At 40.7% G+C, this 22,405-nt stretch overlaps 1 protein-coding gene across 2 annotated transcripts in view; it reads left to right on the top strand.

Moving 5' to 3' along the window:
- Positions 1–22,405, top strand: part of LOC115209211 (islet cell autoantigen 1) — a 64,677-nt gene that overhangs the window by 5,560 nt on the left and 36,712 nt on the right. Inside the window, exon 2 of one of the 2 annotated variants that reach the window (XM_036500974.1) lies at positions 20,632–20,676. The exons of the other annotated variant lie outside the window; for it this stretch is intronic. Coding sequence (XP_036356867.1) covers positions 20,672–20,676 — 5 coding nt within the window. The 5' untranslated portion in view covers positions 20,632–20,671. The remainder of the gene's footprint in view (positions 1–20,631; positions 20,677–22,405) is intronic. 2 annotated transcript variants of the gene reach the window in all.

Below are 22,405 nucleotides of genomic sequence, written 5' to 3'. Positions count from 1 at the left end.
CCCTGCCCAGCGAAGCTGAGACTGCATCAAGATGGTATGGATGCTGGGCAGGTTAGCACGTATTAGTACCTTGGTGTCCGGGATCCTATCCTGCCACTTTATGCCAAGAAATTTTCTGAGGCGTATTGTATGAAAGTGGTTCAGCTTCCTGGCATGACGCTGGTAGACTGTCCAGGACTTGCAGCCGTAAAGCAGCGTTGTGAGAACAACAGCCCAGTACACCTTGATCTTTGTCATGATGGTGATCCCTCTCCTGTCCCAGACAGTCTTGCGTAGCCTGCCAAAGGCAGCACTTGCCTCAGCGAGTCTGGCATTGATTTTGTCATTGACGACAACATTTCTAGAGAGTGTGCTGCCAAGGTAGGTGAACTTGTCCACCATGTTCAGTCACTGCCCGTTGATGGTGATGTTGGGTTCAATGTAGGTCTTGGTTGGAGCTGGCTGATACGTTACCTCAGTCTTTTTTGTATTGATAGTAAGGCCAAAGTTGTTGCAGGCGCCAGAGAACAAGTCAAGGCTGTGCTGTATGTTGGACTCAGTGGCAGCATTGAGAGTGCAGTCATCAGCAAACAGGAGGTCGTTGACAGTGTCTACTGGAACCTTGGTTTTCGCTTTGAGCCTCCTGAGGTTGAAGACTGAACCGTTGGACCAGTACTTGATGCTTATGTCTGTGTCCCTGAAAGCATCTGTCAGCATGGCTGAGAACGTAAGGCTGAACAAGGTGGGAGCAAGGACACATCCTTGTTTCACTCTGTTGGAGACAGGGAATGGATCAGAGGTCTCTCCATTGTCCTGTACTCTTGCTAACATGCCATCGTGTAGTTGTGTTACAATGGTGATGAATTTTCTGAGGCATCCATACTTCACCAAGATTCTCCAGAGACCTTCTCTACTAACGGTATCAAAGGCCTTGATCAGGTTGATGTAGGTGTAGAGGTCGACGTTCTTCTTCTGACACTTCTGCTGCTGTCTAACAACAAACACTATGTTGATAGTCCCATGCTCTTTCCGGAAGCCACATTGGCTCTCAGGTAGGAGACCCTGCTTTAGGTGTGCAATGAGGCGGTTGAGCAAAACTCAATCCAGGATCTTGCCTGTGATGGACAGCAGTGAAATTCCACAATGATTGTTGCAGACCTGGTGGTTTCCATTTCGCTTGTAGAGGTGGATGATGGAGGCGTCCTTGAAGTCCTGAGGCACTGTCTCATGCATCCAGATGAGCTGAAACAGCTGGTGAATTTTCCTCGTCAGGGCGATACTGCCTTCTTTGAATACTTCAGCTGGGATGGGGTCCGGACCAGGTGCTTTGCTACTGGACAGTAGGCGGCATGCTTTCTGAATTTCCTCCAAAGTTGGTTTGACGTCCATTGACTCCTCAACAGGGACTTGAGGTAGCCTATCAATGGCTTCAAGATTGATGGTGGAAGGCCTATTCAGGACGTTGTCGAAATGTTCAACCCATCTCTCTAATACCTTTTCCTTATTGGTGATCAGTGTTGCCCCATCAACACTAAGGAGGGGAGACAGTGTTCTTGCAGTAGTAGGGCCGTAAACTTCCTTCAAGCTGTCATAGAAATTCTTCATGTCATTTCTGTCTGCAAAGCCCTGGATCATGTCTGCTTTGCTGCTAAACCAGTAATCCTGCATCTGGCGCAACTTCGTTTGGGTTTTGCTCCGTACAATGTCTTGCCTGTCCCTCTTCCTTATGATAACGTAGTCGATGAGGTGCTAGTGCTTTGAGCGGGGATGCATCCAAGACGTTCTGTTGTACAACTTTAGAGATACCCAAGTGATGATGTGAGGGTATATTTATTCTTACTAGCAAGTTACACTGGAGGTAATTTTTAGCTTCCATTAATTACTTTACTAACAGGACCAGTGAATATTTCATGGAATTAATGGTTAACCCTACTGGGTTATTTCTGAAAACTTTATCCAAAAAAACTTGAAAGCGTAGCATGTGTTGTATCTGTCTGGAAAGATAGTTGCTGTTCTGCTACTCGTTGAAAAGTGAAAGAAACTGGAATACGATGATTACTTAATGCACTTTATATATACACTTTATATATTTTATGCACAATTTTATAGACTCCATACACAACACTCATAAAATAGATATTCACTCTTATTTTTGTCATAAACAAAACAAAAAAAATCCTATACATATGCAGGATTGGCTGTGTGGTAAGTAGCTTGTTTACCAACCACATGGTTCCGGGTTCAGTCCTACTGCGTGGCATCTTGGGCAAGTGTCTTCTGCTATAGCCTCGGGCCGACCAAAGCCTTGTGAGTGGATTTGGTAAACGGAAACTGAAAGAAGCCTGTTGTATATATGTATATATATATATATATATATATATGTATGTGTGTGTTTGTGTGTCTGTGTTTGTCCCCCTAGCATTGCTTGACAACTGATGCTGGTGTGTTTACGTCGCCGTAACTTAGCCGTTCGGCAAAAGAGACTGATAGAATAAGTACTGGGCTTACAAAGAATAAGTCCCGGGGTCGATTTGCTCGACTAAAGGCGGTGCTCCAGCATGGCCGCAGTCAAATGACTGAAACAAGTAAAAGAGTAAAAGAGATATGATACAGCCTTTAATTAGATTGTATATATATCTGCCATGTAAATAAGTGTGAATTCACAAAATTCCTCTTATGCGTATGCCTCGAGTGATATAACAAATTTAGTTTAATTTTTTAAAAATACACTTTTCACCGGCCAATCTCCACCACCACCACCATCTCTCTCTCCCTCCTCTCCCTCTGTGCCTTTCTTTAACCTCACCTTCAGCTAACTTTTTTTTAACCCTGTAATAAATATTACATTCCCCCTACCATGTCATGGACACCTCTCTCCCTCTTTCTGTCTCACTTTACACCTTATCCTCTTTTACTCGCTCTTTTTTTTTTATTTCTCCTCTCTTTCCATTCAACTAATCATGTGAAAGTGTTACAATTACATTTCCTCCACCTCACGTCATGGATGTTTCTCCCTCCCTCCCTCCCTCCCTTTCTCTCTCCGTCTTTTTCTCCCTCCCTCCGTCTTTTTCTCCCTCCCTCTTTTTCTCCCTCCCTCCTTTTCTCTCTCCCTCTTTTTCTCTAATCATATGACAGCATTACCTATTTCTTTACTACCCACAAGGAGCTACACACAGAAGGGACAAATGGGTTAAGTCGATTATATCGACCCCCAGTGCGTGACTGGTACTTATTTAATTGACCCCGAAAGGATGAAAGGCAAAATTGACCTCGGCGGAATTTGAACTCAGAACGTAACGGCAGACGAAATACTGCTAAGCATTTCGCCCGGCGTGCTAACATTTCTGCCAGTTCGCAGCATTAGCATTGGGGTAAGTAACGCAATGGCAAGCAGAGTTGTTATTCGGTGGTTTAGTTAGGAAGAGCAGCAGCGCTCACAACTCTTTTCAGAAATTCTTAGTCTGGTGTGAGTATGAAAGGGATTTCTGCTCAGACAAGAGAACTAGACAGAGGGTTTGTAGCTGAGTGGATTCTGCTAAAGGCATTCAATAGCCATGTGTTAGAAGTAATGGTGTTGAACTGAGCCAGGACAGGTTCTCTCTCTTCATTTCTCCTTTTACACACATTCACACACACACATACATGTATGATGATATATATATATATATATATATATATACTCTTTTACTCTTTTACTTGTTTCAGTCATTTGACTGCGGCCATGCTGGAGCACCGCCTTTTAATCGAGCAACTCGACCCCGGGACTTATTCTTTGTAAGCCCAGTACTTATTCTATCGGTTTCTTTTGCCGAACCGCTAAGTGACGGGGGACATAAACACACCAGCATCGGTTCTCAAGCGATGTTGGATGGGACAAACACAGACACACAAACATACACGCACGCACACACACACACACACACACACACACACACACACATATATATATATATAAATATATACGATGGGCTTCTTTCAGTTTCCGTCTACCAAATCCACTCACAAGGCTTTGGTCGACCCGAGGCTATAGTAGAAGACACTTGCCCAAAGTGCCACACAGTGGGACTGAACCCGGAACCATGTGGTTGGTAAACAAGCAACTTACCACACAGCCACTCCTGTGCATATATATATATATATATATATATATGTGCACAAAGTCCATGGCTCAGTGGTTAGAGCATTGGGCTCACCATCATGAGGTAGTGAGTTTGATTCCTGGACAGTGTTGTGCATTGTGTTCTTGTGCAAGACACTTCATTTCATGTTGCTCCAGTTCACTCAGCTATAGAAATGAATCGCAATGTCACTGGTGCCAAGCTGTATTGGCCTTTACCTTTCCCTTGGGTAACATCTGTGGCATGGAGAGGGGAGGCTGGCATGCAAGGGCAACTGCTGGTCTTCCATAAACAACCTTGCCCGGACTTGTGCCTGGGAGGGTAACTTTCTAGGTACAATGCCATAGTCATTCATGACTGATGGGGTTTTTACCCTATACACACACACACACACACACAACACACACATACACACACACATGTATACAGAGAGAGAGAGAGAGAGTGAAAGAGCGAATTCAGAAGTTGCAGAAAAGCTGTAAGGCTACCTCTCTTAATATCAAACCTCCGTACTACATATCTTGTGTGTGTCCATAGTTTACACTGGAAACCCCAAATGTATCCCCTTTTTTTTTTAGCAATTCAAGCTCTGCCACATGTCTATCTTTCCTAATTAAAACTTTTTGTCTAATGCTTATTGTGAGGCCACTTGTTTCCAGATTTTTATTCTATATCTGGGATATTTTCTCTCAATCACTCTCTGCTATAAGAACTAGGTAATTAGCATAGAGGAGTTCTCATGGACAGCTGGTCTTAAACACCTGTCGGAATATAACAAACAGGTGAGGACTGACAACTGAGCTCTGAGTGATCTTTATCTAAATGCTAAATTCACTCTTAAACTTATTGCTGACTCTCTCAAAAGCCATTCATTTAACTCTGATCACCAACTTGAAAAGTGTTGAACTCCTTCAAAGGCCTTCTATAGGTTGATGAATACCAGGTATAGGGGTTTAATATTTCCCTGCAGTTGTTTCACAAGAAACATAGCATTAGTAGTCCCTCTTCTTGGTGCAAATCTCAATTTGGCTTCTAGGCTAATTCTCTTCCTCATTAATTGTGCAATCACTTTTTCTGTAACTTCTATAACCTGGCCCAACAATCTGATGCCTCTGTAATTGCCTTTATCTGGTACCTCTCCTTCATCCTTCTATCACTTGATGAGCGTGTCACTTTATCCTGCAGACATTTTGACCAGCTCATGGACTAGCTGCTTTCTTGGCCATCTTATTTTGTTTGGATGTCAACCTACATGGCTTTGCGTCTACTTCTGAAAGATATTTTTCTTATTCAACAACCTCTCATAATTCTACTTTTATACCTCTTTCTTTTCAGCTTCAGTGATAGCAAGTTCCATTCTCTACACACAATGCCATGATTGTTTCCATTCTTGTTGTTATTGTCGTGGGTTAAACTAGTCTCAAAATGTTTCACCATTCTTAGTGGTTGTTAGTCATCAAATGCAGTAAAAGAGTTAACCAACCACAAAAGGGACTGTGTATCCCTCTCCTCATCAACTACTTTACACTGTGGACTGGGTACATTTTATCATACCACAGGTACTGGACAGTGTTGTGTGTGGCCGGATTAAAGAGGCTGCCTCAATTCTTGTTCATCATTCTGTATATTTGTTCCTCTACCCCATTTCTTACCATCCCTTACTCTCTCCATACACTCTTGCTACTTCTATCCCACCACTTTTCCTCTTCTTTTCTCCCCAAGGGCTCACCCTGATATAATGTTCCCACTATCTTTATCTCCTCTTTCCAGCTTCCCACCAATTACTCTCATCCACTATTGTATAATATGATCAGCCCTGTAGCTCCTTTATAGCAAGAAACCTGTTCCAGACTCTTCCATTATACTTTTACCTATCATTACCTTACATAAAGTTGCTGCTCTCTCTCTCTCTCTCTACTGCAACCACACTTGGCAGATGATCTTGTGAGCTACATGGGTGACTTCACTAGTGCTGGTGCCACAAAAGAAAGCACCTAGTACACTCTGTAAAGTGGTGGCTATTAGGAAGAGGATCCAGTTGAAGAAACCAGGCCAAACTGACATTGGAGCATGTCTCAGTGCTCTGAACCTTTGGATTCAAACCATTCAGCCCATGCCAACAGAGAAGCCAGACAATAAAGGATGATGAGTCATCATCGTTTTGTATCTGCTTTCCATTTTGGTTTGGGAGCATATTAGCTTCATTCCTCTCCAGTCTTTGCATGTCCTCTGCATTGAGGGACCAAGTCTCACTATCATCATCATCATTGTTTAACGTCCACCTTCTATACTGGCATCGGTTGGACAGTTTGACAGGAGCTGGCCAGGCAGAAGACTGCACCTGACTTCTGTGTCTGTTTTGGCAGGGTTTTTATAGCTGGATGCCCTTCCTAACACCAACCACCCCACAGAGTGGGCTGAGTACTTTTTACATGGCACCAGCACAAATTAGGTCAGTTCTGGCATGGTTTTTACTGCTGGATGCCCTTCCAAATGCCAACTACTTTACAGTGTGGACTGAATGCTAGTCCCTGGTCCACTTCACTATATAAACCTTCCTGCAACTTGAGTGTATGGTCCTTGCCTTCCTCTCCTTGTCACATCTTCACCATCTCTCTCTCTCTCTCCTATCCCCATGTAAGGTAGCCATGTTTTCCCTCAGATGCAAGATTCCCTTTTCTGTCTCTCAATTCTACTTCCTGCTCAATTAAGGGGTCTCGTCCTGTGAGCTACTTGCGACCTCACTACTGCTGGTGCTGCATAAAAAGCACCCAGTAAATTCTGTAAAGTGGTTGGTGTTAGGAAGGGCATTCAGCCGTAAAAGCTATGCCAGAGCACACAGCAGGGGTTGGTGCCGTCTTCTGACTTACCAGTTCCTCTTGAACTGTTCGACCCATGCCAGCATGGAAAAGCGTACTTCTTTCAGATTTGGTTAACCAAATTCACTCTTTAACGTTTGGTTGGCCTGAACTTATAGTAGATGACAATTGTTCAAGGTGCTGTACAGTGGGATTGAACCCAAAGCCATGTGATTAGGAAGCAAGTTTCTTAACCACATAACCATGTCTACACTCGACACAACTGTATGTGTGAATATATATGTTATCACCATCACCATTTAACATCTGTTTTCCATGCTGACATGGGTTGGATGGTTTGACTTGAGTTGGCAAGGCTGGAAGCTTTAGCAAGCTTCATTGTTTTGGCAGGGTTTCTGTAGCTAGGTGTCCTTCTGCTTTACAGAATGCTCTGGATGCTTTTTACGTGGCACTGTCTCCAGCAGGATCACCAAGTACCTTGAAAGACAACAACAAAAAAAAAGAGCAAAAATATACTTACATGCATGTGCATGTGTGTGTGTGTGTGTGTAAAAATTATCATCTTCATTTAATGTCTGTCTTCCAGTTGACTTGGATTCATTTCCTGTATTCAGTTTTTTCAGAATACAACTCGTCTTAAAATGGAAAAAAGATGTATTTATAGAAATAAAATGGTTTGGGGGATTTTCAGTGTCACTTTATGCCAGTTTCGTTGAATTTACGGTTCTCGTAAAGCCGTTGCCATAAATATATATTTCTTTACTACCCACGAGGGGCTAAACATAGAGGGGACAAACAAGGACAGACAAAAGGATTAAGTCAATTACATCGACCCCAGTGCAAAACTGGTACTTTATTTATTGACCCCGAAAGGATGAAAGGAAAAGTCGACCTCGGTGGAATTTGAACTCAGAACGTAACAACAGACGAAATACCGCTAAGCATTTCGCCCAGTGCGCTAACATTTCTGCTAGCTCGCCGTCTTCATAAATATATGCCGAACCATTGTTGTGCACTAATTGCTGATCTTGGCCAAGTTGATTACCGTCAGTGTAACCTAGTTGCCCGATAAAAAAAAAAACTGTTGTCATCGGGTTAACATTGTCAACCTATCCAACTCGTGTTATTGAAGAAAAATGTCAACTTAATTTGTATGCTTGTATATTTTATTTCTTTTCTATCATAACCCAACAAAACACTGTATTTAACTCTTCCTGGATTAACATAATTTTCTCTTTTCCTCTCACCATTGCATATCGATTTCATCTGACATTCTACAACCTCACTTCTCTCTTATTTTCTCAATGATGACACTAGAATTTACTTAAGGATTTTTTTAACCTTTTATTCTAACTTTTGTTCACTTTCTCACTAGTACTGACGTTACATACTACTGGTCTGTATACCCCTTCAGGAGTTTTAAGGTCACACATTGAATCCTTTCGGTATTTAATTAGAAACACTGTGATTTTTATCCTATAAGGAGATAATAATTTTGGTAGAGATCATCTGACTAGATTAACTTTTGAGGGTTTAGCTTAATGTTTCTTCTGTGTGTTTGTGTATGTGTGTGTAGAGGCATTTATGAGGATAAACAAGTTAGATATATTAAATATAGCAGTTTGGATATCATCATCATTTAACCATCTGTTTACCATGCTGACATGGGTTGGATAGTTTTTAACTGTTGGTTTCACGGTTGTTATGTAAAGCTTTGCATTTGTTAGAAGTCTTTTCGGCGATTTTTGTTGCTTTTTGCATTTGATGAATTTATGTGTTTTCAGAATATTTTTTTCATTTTTGGATCCCTAGTGATCATAGGTAGATTTCGTACAATAATGTTGTATGCCTCATTGTTTCTAGAGTTGATATATACAGTAGTGTTTTGAGATGAGGTGTGGTGTTACGTTTTCATGATCTTAGTGTTTTAATGTCTAATTTCTTAGCATGCTTAATTCCATCGACTATAAGTGAGGGTGGATATTGTCTTTCAGTTCGTGTTATTCTGAGGTCTTGAAGACGGAGGTCCTGAGTATTTCTATCGACAAACACAATACAAAATATATTAAAAACTAGCAGCATCGCCCGGCGTTGCTCGGGTTTGTAAGGGAAATAACTATATAAGCATTTTTAGAGATGTAAAGTATGATAGCCAACTCAATATGGCTAACCACAAAGGGGGGTGTTACTGTAGCTTTTTACGTTCTGAGATTTAATAATACATTTTTAGAGAGTTACTTCCCTTAGATAATAGCAAAAAATGCATTAAAAATGGGGGAAAATGATGGTAAATTTTTTTTTAAATCGTAGACTCCTCGTAGACGTGCGCTAATACCCAGAAGGGCTCGATATGAATCACGACTATAAGATACCCGCTTTTGGTTACACTGCACCGCAAAATGTGGGAGTAGTTAGGAATCTAAATCGTAGGAGACAGACACACAACTTCACTTTTATATATAAAGATATATTAAAACTAGGTAAAGTGTGTGCATTTTCTTTCTTTTATATATATTTTTTGCATTACAACTCACCACATGGGGATAATCGAAATTCCTCTCTTTGTGTTACTACATATATATCATCATCATCATCGTTTAACGTTCGCTTTCCATGCTAGCATGGGTTGGACGATTTGACTGAGGTCTGGCGAACCAGATCACTGCACCAGACTCCAATCTGATCTGGCAGAGTTTCTACAGCTGGATGCCCTTCCTAACGCCAACCACTCCGAGAGTGTAGTGGGTGCTTTTACGTGCCACCGGCACGAGGGCCAGTCAGGCGGTACTGACAGCGGCCACGCTCAAATGGTGCTTTTTGTGTGCCACCTCCACAGGAGCCAGTCCAGCGGCACTGGCAATGACCTCGCTCGAATGTTTTTTCACGTGCTGTAAGGAACTTTGGTTCCTGGTAGGGCTACCCAAGGCAGATTGGTTTGGCACCAAGCAGTATTAGGGCCGCAGCCTGGCCAACGGGGCTCTGGTGAAAATTCCAAGAGGCGTCTGATTGGCAACCAGCTGCTTTGAGGTCATTCTGTCCTTGTGTCTGTGGAGACTCCGCAGCAAACAGGGTATCCTGTCACTCGGGATATGCATGCAGGATGTCAGGGACTGCTTGTGAATTCAATATTCCCACGAAACTTCTTCTATGGTTCGTGATGCCGCCAAGACCAGGGAAGCTGGCTCAACCCACCCTGGGTGAACGCTGTCACAAGACAAGAGAAGAGACAAGTACCAGTAAGGTGACGCAGGTAATGATCATGCTCAAATGGTGCTTTTTATGTGCCATTGGCATGGAGGCCAGCTTGTTGCTCTGGCAAAGATCATGCTCATATGGTACTCTTAGTGCTCCACTAGCACGGATGCCAGTCATCGAATTTGATTTTGATTTCATATATATATACACACACACACAGGGTTTGGACAAAATAATGGAAACACCTTAAAAATTTCAAGCGAATTCATTTTAATTCAGGGTAATTACAGCTTGAATTCTATGAGGTATGGACTCGTACAAAGTTTGAATTGTTTCTAAAGGGATTTTTGTCCATTCTTCAATTAAAACAGTTTCTAGTTCTTGTAGTGATGATGGTGGAGGATATCAATTCCTTACTTGTTTTTCTAAAATGCACCATAAATGTTCAATAATATTGAGATGTGGAGACTGTGGTGGCCAGATAAGATGTTCAACTTCACTAGAATGTTCCTTGTGCCATTCAGTAACAACTTTAGCAGTGTGAATTGGTGCATTATCATCCTGAAAGATTGTGTTTCCCTCTGGAAACAGTTCTGCAACCATAGGATGAATTTGATCAGATAAAATGCTTAAATAGTCTGGACTATTAATACTGCCATGAAGGGGAACCATTGGACCGGCAGATTTCCAGGATATAGCCCCCAAGATCATCACGGATCCTCCTCCATGTTTAACAGTTGGAAGAAGGCAGTCTGGGTAAAATGTTTCTTTTGGCTGTCTCCACACATATACTTGGCTGGTGGTCAGATAAGGTAAAAGATAACTTGTCCAAGAAAGTAACATTCTTCCACTGCTCTAGAGACCAATTCTGTAGGTTTTTACTCCAATCTAAATGCTTTGCAACGTTTGTTTTTGAAAGTATGAAAGTAATGGTTTTCTGATTGCAGCCCTCTCGTGAAATCTGGCTTTGTGCAGCTTCCGACAGAACAGTTTTTGTGGAAACTGGGTTCTCGAGGTGGTTATTAACCCCTGCAGTAATTTTGGGAACTGTACTTTGGTGGTCCTTTCTAACAATTCACGTAATAGTCCAACAGTCCCTATCTGAAAGTTTTGGTTTTCTTCCTGAGTTTTGTCTCGACAAGGAGGTTTTTCCCTCTTTCTCAAAGGCTGTCATTACTTTTGAGACAGTACTTCTTGATACACCAAACATTTCGACTGTTTTCGTTGTTAGTGCTTGCCATACGAGCACCAACAATTTGACAGATAGATCTCTCTCCTCTTCACCTGCCTATTCCATTTTGTCTTTCTGTGGTATGTATCCCTATTTGTGCATGTGTTCACATCTGTATTTGTGTGTGTGTGTCTGTATATTTAGTACATGTGTGTCTTGTGTGCTTGTATATGGGTTTGTTTATTACATTGTTTGTACCCATTTCCTACTTCTGCTGGCAACAGGGATTTTCCCTCAGAGTGAAAGGCAGATTGTACAATGCCTGTGTGCAAACACCCATGCCACATGGCAGTGTAACATGGGCTGTGACTGCCAAGGACATGCGTAAGCTTGAAAGAAATGAAGCTAGCATGCTTTGCTGGATGTGCTATGTCTAGTGTGCATGTATGACAGAGTGTAAGCATCTTGAGAGAAAAGTTGGGTATAAAAAGCATCAAATGTGATGTACAAGAGAGACGACTGCGCTGGTATGATTGTGTGGTGCGTATGGACAAAGACAGCTGTGTAAAGAAGTGCCGATCTCTAATTGTGGAGAAAAACCTGTGGTAGAGTGAGACCCGAGAAGAAATGGGACGGGGTGATGAAACATGATCTTCGAACTGACCTCATGGAGGCAATGACTAATGACCAAGACCTTTAGTGATATGCTGTGCTTAAGAAGACCATCAAACCAAGTGGAATCGTAGTAATGGCTGATGCTGGTATCACATAATTGGCACCCTTGCTAGTGGCACATAAAAGGCACTTTTCAAGCATCAGGCCTTATGGAAGCAATGGCAAATGACCGAGACCTTTGGCAATATGCTGTGCTTGAGAAGATACCGGTGTCACACTACTGGCACCCATGCTGGTGGCATGTAAATGCACCCATTATACTCTGAGTGGTTAGCATTAGGAAGGGCATCCAGCCATAGGAACCATGCCAAATCAGACAGCTCTGGTCAAACCATCCAACCCATACCAGCATGGACAACTGATGTTTGTTTTTTGAAAAATATTTTATTTGTAATGTGCTGTTTATTGCATTAAATGCATATTAAATGCTTAAAACTACAAAATATGTGTAGTTTACTCTGTCTTTTGGGTCATTGAGGTGGTTGTGAGATGTGTTAAAAATAACAACTAAATAGGCTTAAATCATGCATACCCCCCCTTTTTTTTTTGCACATTTATATGAATTCCCTTGTGTAGAATATAAATTCTGGGATTATATATCGTGTGTAAAGCAGAATTCCACCAGCATTTCATTTGTTTACAGTTTCAGATTAAAACGTGCTATTTTCAGAATGTTGGCAACTCATGCTGTCACGCACAAAATAACAGCTTCCAAGCCCTCTTTTCTGACTAGGTAAAAATTATCAAACTTTAAACCTCTATAACTTAAAAAAAAAAATTATGGAGTAAGTGAAATATCTCCTGAGGTTCAGCATAAATGGCATAGTGGTTAAGGGCTACTAACCCCAAGATTCCAAGTTTGATTCCAAGCAGTGATCTGAATAATAATAATAATAATAATAATAATAATAATAATAACATTGAGAAAAAATACCTTAGGAATGAGAACCCAGGTTCGAAATTTCCCCAAGACATCTGATGACGGCTGGAGGGTACATCAGCCGAAACGTGTTAACAACAAACAAGACGAGGATAAATATCCGTCAAATGTAAATAATGTACAAACAGAAAAGATCCTAAATACCAAAGTCACACTAAAGGGCTACATGTCCAAGTTTAACAACAAGATATACACCCAAGAAGTGGGTGCAATCATCAGTTTTAGTATCGCTGGTGTAGTGGCTAACCTCTCATGGCATGGTGAGATAGGAGACTCAAAGAACACTCGGCATAGAGCACCATAACCCTAACCATGTACTCCCATTATGTTGATGATATCAACATAGTCACAAAAACACCCCTACAAGACAGTGTCTATGAACTAGAAGCTAGCACCATAGACAGCATCCAGTAAAATTGCTAACTCCATTCACCAAAATGAAGTAACAGCGCTCTTACAGACTGTTTTAGACACTGAACTCTTCATTCTCACTGTGCCAAAAACTGTGACCTCCAAATACTTGGCCCACTGGAACACAGGGGTGGGGGTAGGTGCAAAAGTAGGATGACGACATACATTGGTGACAGCATATAGCATAGGTGAGTGGGTAAGTGAACACTGTCAGGAGCACAAGAAGGAGAAAAGTTTGTCAGTGCTCTACCAGCATGTTCAGTTAGGACACGGCGGCTCGGTTGACAACATAGATGTTAAGATCTTATCAATGCATAGAATAGGAACAACACTCAGATTACTCATAGCAGAAGATAGCCGGGAGCCTCAACAGAAATTGTGAATGGAGTAATAACACCTCCACTCCACCACACCATGCAAAATGATGACTGAAGACAGAATGGCAAAGAAAGAAAAAAAACAAATAAGGCATGGGTACAAACAGTGTAATATACAAACCCATATACATACACACAACACACCCTCACACACAAATATAGATGTAAATGCATGTGCAGATAAGGATACATACTGCAGGAAGACAAAAACGGAATAGGCAGGTGAAGAGAAGACAAGAGGAAGTTTGCTGAAGAGGTCACAGAATATGTGGTGAAATAACTTTGACAAATAAACTAACAATGGTAATAATAAATCTAAAGTGAAGATCAGTTAAATGGTGTGTATGTGTGTGTGTGTTTAATTTCTGAAAGATGGCCGTGCCCAAGTATAACAATATGTGTGTGGGTGTGTGTGTATATATATATATATTATTATGGTGGCTATTTGCAATTTAGAACTGATAGGCAACAAGTACAATTGCCACTAAAGTGACAGAGGGTGCTAGTAAACAACTCTTAGCCATATGAGAGCACTTTTCTAACAGCTGACAAGAAAATATATTTAACAGAAAATATAATGAAAATATTAATATTGACAATATTAGCGAGAGATTAGCTTGAAAAGTTTTGTCAGGAGTAAAGTTGCAGAAATAAAATGTGCGTTCAGTTTAGTGAAAGGGCTTAACTGATGAATTATTTGTAGGTTTCCATATGGCAGTTATTAATTCATGGCACTGACGAAGACATATCAATTAACATAAATAGCACTCGCACTTACATGTAAACAATTGTCAATTTATTCAGTCTGACCTTGCATCTGAATCTCCTTACCTCCAGGGATTGGTGATGAAATTAGTGTTATGACTTGAATGTTTCTAGTTAAAGTGTAACACTTGACTGAAACAAAGATTTCAGGAAATTGCTTTAATAGGAGTTTATATATCATCATCATCATCGTTTAATGTCCGCTGTCCATGCTAGTATGGGTTGGCTGATAATGACTGAGGACTGGCGAACCAGATGGCTGCACCAGGCTCCAATCTGATCTGGCAGAGTTTCTACAGCTGGATGCCCTTCCTAACGCCAACCACTCCGAGAGTGTCCAGTCTGGTGCTTTTTTACGTGCCACTGGCACGGAAGTCCGTCAGCTGCTCTGGCAGCAATCACGCTTGGATGGTGCTTTTAGAGCTCCACTGGCACGGGTGCCAGTCATCGAATTTATGAATTTGGTTTGATTTGGAGATATATATATATATATATATATATATAGAGAGAGAGAGAGAGAGAGAGACATACACACAAACATACATAGTTGGCAAGAAAGTAATTTCAATTGTTAGTGTAAAATAAGTCATTAATACAAAGAATGAACTTTAAACACTTCTATTTTTTCCATTTTGTTCAATGACCTTTTGCCATCTTTCTGGTAACTTCATGATTTTGCGCTCGTGGAACTTCTGGTTCTTATCAGCCAAAAAACTGAAGAAAGTGCGATTTCACGTCATCATCATTATTGAAAGTTTTACCATTCAAAGAATTTTGCAAGCTTTGAAATAAATGATAATCTGATGGTGCAAGGTTAGGGCTATATGGTGGATGTGACGAGAACGGAATTTTTTATACCATTTCTGATATGTGTGTTCTGTTAACCCTTTAGCATTTAAACTGGCCATATCCGGCCAAAAGTATTCTACCTGTTTTATGTTCAAACTGGCCAGATCTGGTCTCTCACACCAGCCCTACAATATCGTTTTAAAAATTAACAGCTACCTCATCAAAATCTCGTAGCTCCAAGATAATGCCTGATTAGTTCAAGGTAATGTTGATAAAAAAGGATTAATTTTGGCAGAATAATGCGAACACTAAAGGGTTAAGCAATCAACACCATAAACTTCGCATATCGCTTTGTGAGCCTCAGCTGCTTTCTTGCCTTTATGTAAATACAAAAGCAAAATATAGCGAAAATGTTCGTTTTTGCACTCCCATGTTAAAATTGACACTGAACTAACAGCTGTGAACAAAATTACTCGTAATTTGCTTCTAAAGTAAGCTGAAAGTAATGGTTGTCAAATGTCAAAAGGAAAAAAAGTCATAACATTGACAAAAGTCTTTCAAAAAAATCATAACTCAATCTATTTTTGAAATGACTTTCTTGCCAACCCAATATAATGATTACTTCATCTTGACCGATGCTAGCCATCCCATCAATACACACAGCACAGTCCCTTTGTTGATGAGCCTTCAGATGACTTTTAAGATCAGCTGCTGACTGACAGGGTTTAAAACACAAGTGACAGATATTATTCAAGTTTCTTCTACATCTTTGCCCTTTGGAATCTGATTCTGAAGGAATGTTTTTGCGAACTAGCATATGTTTTATAAGTCCAGATATTGTCTTACAAGTTTTGCAATACATGACACAAGTTGTAAGAGGCAGTTTGGGGTTCAAGATTATTACCTACCTGGGCATTTCGATTTTCATGTAACTTCATATGATTCACGTATCCTGCTTTTGATAACACGATCACACACAATACATATCCAATATTCACTATTGATTTCGGTTCCAGTTGTTAAAAAGGCCAACAGGCCTTTTTAAGCTCAGAGTACTGAATCATTTTTTCCTTCCAGGCACAGCAACCAGTCCTAACAGCACCTATCCACTTGTTCCAATCCAGAGCATCAGTTTTTGTTCATATCTAGTTTCTTCAGGTTTTTCTTAAAAGTCTTTATACCTTTCCCCTGGCTTATGTTGTGATTGCTTACCAGTGTTGAGCTCACCATAAAAAAGATGCTTTGGCAATTGCTTGTCTTTCATTCTAATAACACATCCAGCCCATCTCATTTGAGCCAAGATGACTTGTTCAAACGAGTTGCAGCATACCATGCACAAAACTTCTGCATCTGATATGAAACCTTCCTGCTTGACTCTCAAGATACATCAGACACTTTTTGTGAAAACTCTTAATCTCTCCAACATTTTCATATGATGCCTGTAATTTTTTTTAAATTGTAAAATATATATATATATATATATATCAGGTGATGAAAGTTACAGAGAGGGTCATAGCCCAACAAATTAGGAAGAGAGTTAGCCTAGATGAAATGCAGTTTGGTTTTGTGCCAGACAGAAGCACCACTGATGCTATATTTCTGCTAAGGCAACTGCAGGAGAAATATCTAGCCAAAGATAAGCTTCTGCACTTGGCTTTTGTTGACTTGGAGAAAGTCTTTGACAGGGTCCCCCCAATCCCTTATCTGGTAGTCAATGCAGAAACTGGGGATAGATGAGTGGTTAGTAAGAGCTGTACAAGCATTGTACAGGAATGCTGTCAGTAAGGTGAAGGTTGGCAACAAGTATAGTGAAGAATTCTGTGTAGAAGTAGGGGTTCACCAAGGATCAGTCCTCAGCCCCCTCTTATTCATTATAGTCCTCCAGGCAATAAGAGAGGAATTCAAGACAGGCTGCACCTGGGAGCTCCTCTATGCTGATGACCTTGTGGAAGCAAGGTCTAGAATCAAAGGGCCTTAGGGTTAACCTAGCAAAAACCTAAGTCTTAGTAAGTAGGAAGGCAGAGAAATTATAAACCTTTTCAGGTAGATGGCTCTGCTCGATCTGTAGAAAAAGCATGGGTAGAAACTCCATATGATGTACCCGGTGTAAGGTATGGACACATAAAAGGTGCAGCAGTATCAAAGGAAGGTTAACTGGGAAGATAGTTTTTGTGTGTGGCAGATGCACAGGGGCAATAAACCCTGAAGATGTACAGAAAACAGATCCCATCACATTCCATTGGGAAAAAACTAGAAGTAGTTGATAGCTTCCACTACCTAGGTGACCAAGTCTGTATTAAGTGTGGTTGCTCTGAGAGTGTAGCGGCTAGAATAAGAATAGCCTAGGTAAAGTTCAGGAGCTCCTACTTCAGCTGGCAACTAAGAGCCTCTTGCTCAGGATGAAAGGTAGACTGTATGATGCATGTGTGCGAACTGTCATACTACACAGCAGTGAAACATGGACCATGACTACTGAGGACATGCGTAGGCTTGAAAGAAATGAAACTAGTATGATCCACTGGATGTGCAATGTCAGTGTGCATACACAACAGAGTGTAAGTGCCCTGAGAGAAAAGTTGGACATAAGAAGCATCAAATGTGCACTGGTATGGTCATGTGTTATGTATGGATGAGGGCAACTGTGTGAGGAAGTGCCACTTCCTGTGGAAGGAACCTGTAGAAAAGGTAGAACCAGGAAGACATGGGATGAGATAGTGAAGCATGACCATCGAACATTGGGCTTCAAAGAGGCAATGACAGGAAATCGAGACCTTTGGAAATATGCTGTGATTGAGAAGACCTGGCAACTAAAGTGAGATCGCAGCCATAGCCGATGCCAGTGTTGCATATTTGGCCCATTTAAGAGTACCCGTGATGTGTCAGGCGATATGATATGCTTGAGAAGACCTGTTGAGTCAAATAAAACCAAAGTTTCAGCTGTGTCCAGTGCCCCTTGACTGGCCCCCATTCCGGTGGCACATAAAAGGCATCCTCTGAATGTAGATGATGCCAGTACCCACTCACTGGTTCTTGTGCCAGTGGCATGTAAAAAGCACTATCCAAATGTGATCAATGCCAGGCTTGCCTGACTGGCTCCTGTACCAGTGGTATGTAAAAAGGACCCACTACACTCTCAAAGTGGTTGGTGTTAGGAAGGGCATCCAGCTGTAGATCAGATTGAAGCCTGGTGCAGCTGCTGGGCTCTCCAGACCTCAATCAAACTGTCCAACCCATGCCAGCATGGAAAACAGACGTTAAACAGTGATGATGATGAAGATGATGATATACATAATTAGCTGGATTGTAATGGTTGTGTAACCCCAGATTCGGGATAGAGACAGCCTAGTGTTGGGGGTTGGAGGTGTATAATTATGAGCTGATTAAACAGATGGATAAAGGTAAAATGTGGGTAGAAGGGGAGAGATTTCCAGGAGATGGAGTTCTCTGGAAAGTGGGATTTGGCTTAGGATGTGTAAGGGGAGACAGGGTGACAAGAGAGATGTAGATACCTGGGGTAGGGGAAAGTGGACATATTAGACTGAAGATGAAAGAAAATGCAAAAGAAAGTTAGCATCATTGGTTAACAAAAGCTAGAATCTAATAGCTACCATTGACATAGATATAGCAAAATGGTGGGGATCTTTTTGCTAGTCATCCATGTTCAAATTTCATTATGCAGTTTCAGCATCTCTTACCAAATATTGTCTGTGAATGGGAACTTCCAAAATACCCTGAAATGGAAGTTTGGCTAGTTAGTTTGATGAAAATACTAAAATACAATCTCAAAGAAATACAATCCATGTATTGTTATGTCTTTGTCGTCTGACACTTCTTTTGTTTCCAAATTGTCAGACCACCCTTTCACAGAATCCTTATGCTCTTCCATTGACCAGACATTATTTCTTCAGCTGCTGACCCTAAAAGACTTCAGTAAACCTCACAAACAACGATGCTCACCAAATAATGCACATTCTGTATCATATCAAAAGAAGCCATTTGCCACTGGAGTTAGTAACCAATGATCAGCCTCTTTTTCCTCTCCCTCACTTCTCTCAATCTACTACCACTACATGTACATTTAATCTAACCCTGTATGATACTGTCATTCCTCTTATTTCTCTTGTACTCCACTTTTCTCCTCATCCATTACCATTTTCGTTTCCTCCAAAACATTAACCACCATAATCTCCCCTATCAATAATCAGCCTCCCTCTATCTCTCAATGGCTTTTCACATTGAATGGTAAACCATTGCAGCGAAAATGCTGCACTTTGTCTACCATACATAGATGTTTCATCTTTGCTACATGCAGTTGAGGGTATGTCTCATGTTGTCTACATGTCAGCAAAACCACATTATTACCGTTGACAAGAAAAGTAGAATGCCAGTGTGCTAGAAAAGTTGTAAAGGAAGAATGAATAATGGAAGAATGAAGTTGCTCATGTTATACAGTAAAACATATTTGCCTGGGGAAGACAATTGCAAACCATTCCTGGTGCTTTATACTAGGATTAACTCAAAATAAATAAGACCCAGAAATTAGCAGAACTTTTGGGTAGAAAATCTAATCTGCTTATTCCCTGTTGTGTTCAATTGTAGTATTTATTACCTATACTGTAGTAACATTTTACCATTATCTCTATAATTGACCATCTTCATTATTATTAATTATTCAGTGTTTGATATATGATGATCCCCTCCCACCAATCACTAATTAAGCAGGTGCTATTAAATATGTTAATTAGTTTCTTTAATGAATTTTTGAAAGAGCCTTTTAGTACCATGGCTAAATTACAGATCTACGAGAACATGTGGACATGGAACATCTATAATCAAAGTCTTTATAGTTTTGGTCTTAAACAAATAAAATAATTTTTGTTTCATTAAAGTTTTTAGACTTCATCAACAGGGTTCCAAAATTTCATAGATCCTTGATGACAGAAAGCAGCCAAATCTTCCCCAAATCATATAGTATTCTTCTAAGAAAAGCATGTGTAGTCCAAGATGAAACCTTTTTTTGATTATAGATCCATACAGGTGCCACATAAAAAGCACCCAGTACACTCTGTTAAGTATTTGGCATTAGGAAGGGCGTCCAGTTGTAGAGACCTTGCCAAAACACAAAATTGGAAAGGGATGCAGCTGTCCAGCTTCGCAACTCCTGTCAATCTGTCCAACTCGTGCCAACTTGGAAAACGGATGTTAAATGATGATGATGATAATGATGATCTGCTGAGCAAGGGGCTGAACTGGGGTCAAATGACAATGATTATTGAAATCCTAGAGTTTACCATCCAACTCCTCCACCCCATTTGCATTCTCTTCCCCCAGATTACAACCCACCTACAAATTTATCAGCTTTAATTCTTTTACTCTTTCTTTATATTTTCAGGACCTTTTTTAATTCAAAATAATATTCTAAAGATCCCACCATGTCGTAAGTATTTCCTTTTGTATCATTTTGACAATATATTGTGAGTGGTCATGTAGCTCTTCTGCAATAAGAACATACTCTACTCCTAACTTCTCTCATATTTTAACCCGTATCTAACATAAGGATGCACTCTTCACGTCTTGGGTTTTGTAGACCTGTGAGGTACATGGTGACCTCGGTAGTACCATTGGCACAAAAAATCACTCACTACATACTGTAAAGTGAGTGACATTAGGAAAGGCATCCAACCATAGAAACCCTGCTATGGCAGACAATGGAGCACAGTGCAGTCTTCGGACTCATCAGACCCTTATCAAATTATATGTTTGGTGTGAAACATGGACATTTAAGTTGAGGATGATAATTTATGTACATATACGTGTGTGTGTGTGTGTATTCATCTGTAGTTGTCTTATCTATGTATGTATCATCATCATCATCATCATTTGATATCTGTTTTCCATGCTGGCATGGGTTGGATAGTTTGATGGGAGTTGGCAAGCTGGAGGGTTGCACCATGCCCAAATCATCTGTTTTGGCATAGTTTCTACAGTTGGCTACCTTTCCTAAAGCTAACCATTTTACAGAGTGTAGCAGATGCTTTTTACATGGTACCAACACTGGTACCTTTTTACATGGCGCCAATATGGACGCTTTTTACGTGGCACCAGTACCTTTGAGGTTGCCAAGTGGCTTGTAAGAGATGGATGTCTCAGCTGAGATAGAGTGAGGAACTGAAAGAAGTGGCCATGTGCCAGGTGAGAGGTTGGAGTATGATTCAAGAGTTAGGGATAGCTGTCATACTACAGAGAAGGTACTTGACTACTCCAGTAGGACAAAGAAGCAAAGAGACAGAGTGAGAGGGCTGTGTTACAACAGAGGATACTTGGCTACTTTTATCTGTGTCTTTATATATATATATACCTTGACTGGTTTCTGTGCCGGTGGCATGGAAAAAGCACCAACCGATTGTGGTTGTTGCCAGCCTCCCCTGGCACCTGTGCTGGTGGCACGTAAAAAGCACTCACTACACTCATGGAGTGGTTGGCATTAGGAAGAGTATCCAGCTGTAGAAACACTGCCAGATCAGACTGGAGCCTGGTGCAGACCCCGGTCAAACCGTCCAACCCATGGTAGCACGGAAAATGGACGTTAAATGATGATGATGATATATATATATATATATATATATATACCGGAGTAAACATATAAATGTGAAACAAGGTGGAAAAAAGAGTACTCAAATACAAGTGGTAGAGTAATATGCTTTATTTAAAAGCAGCAGAAAATTCAACAAAACCTGTTACTCTGAGTTTCACGTTCCCGTTCATCGAACAGTTTTTGCTAGCAGAAACTGTCCGATGAACGGGAACGTGAAACTCAGAGTAACAGGTTTTGTTGAATTTTCTGCTGCTTTTAAATAAAGTATATATATATATATATATTTATTTATTATATTTCTGGTAAAGTAGCTGCAGCTATATTCCTGGTCAGACATATCATCATTTGATGTCTGCTTTCCATGTTGGCATGGGTTGGTAAGGCAGCTACAGAAGTACTTGGCCAAAAATAAGCCTGTGTATTTGGCTTTTGTTGACATGGAGGAAGCCTTTAACAGGTCATCTTGCTTCCTTATCTGATGGTTAATGTGGAAACTAGGGATAGATGACTGGTTGGTGAGAACTGTAAATGTCATGCACAGGGATGCTGTCAGTGAGATGAAAGTCGTCAA

The sequence above is a fragment of the Octopus sinensis genome, linkage group LG3, assembly GCF_006345805.1.
Source record: "Octopus sinensis linkage group LG3, ASM634580v1, whole genome shotgun sequence".
Lineage (NCBI taxonomy): Eukaryota > Metazoa > Mollusca > Cephalopoda > Octopoda > Octopodidae > Octopus > Octopus sinensis.
This window is presented reverse-complemented; position numbering and strand designations above follow the sequence as displayed.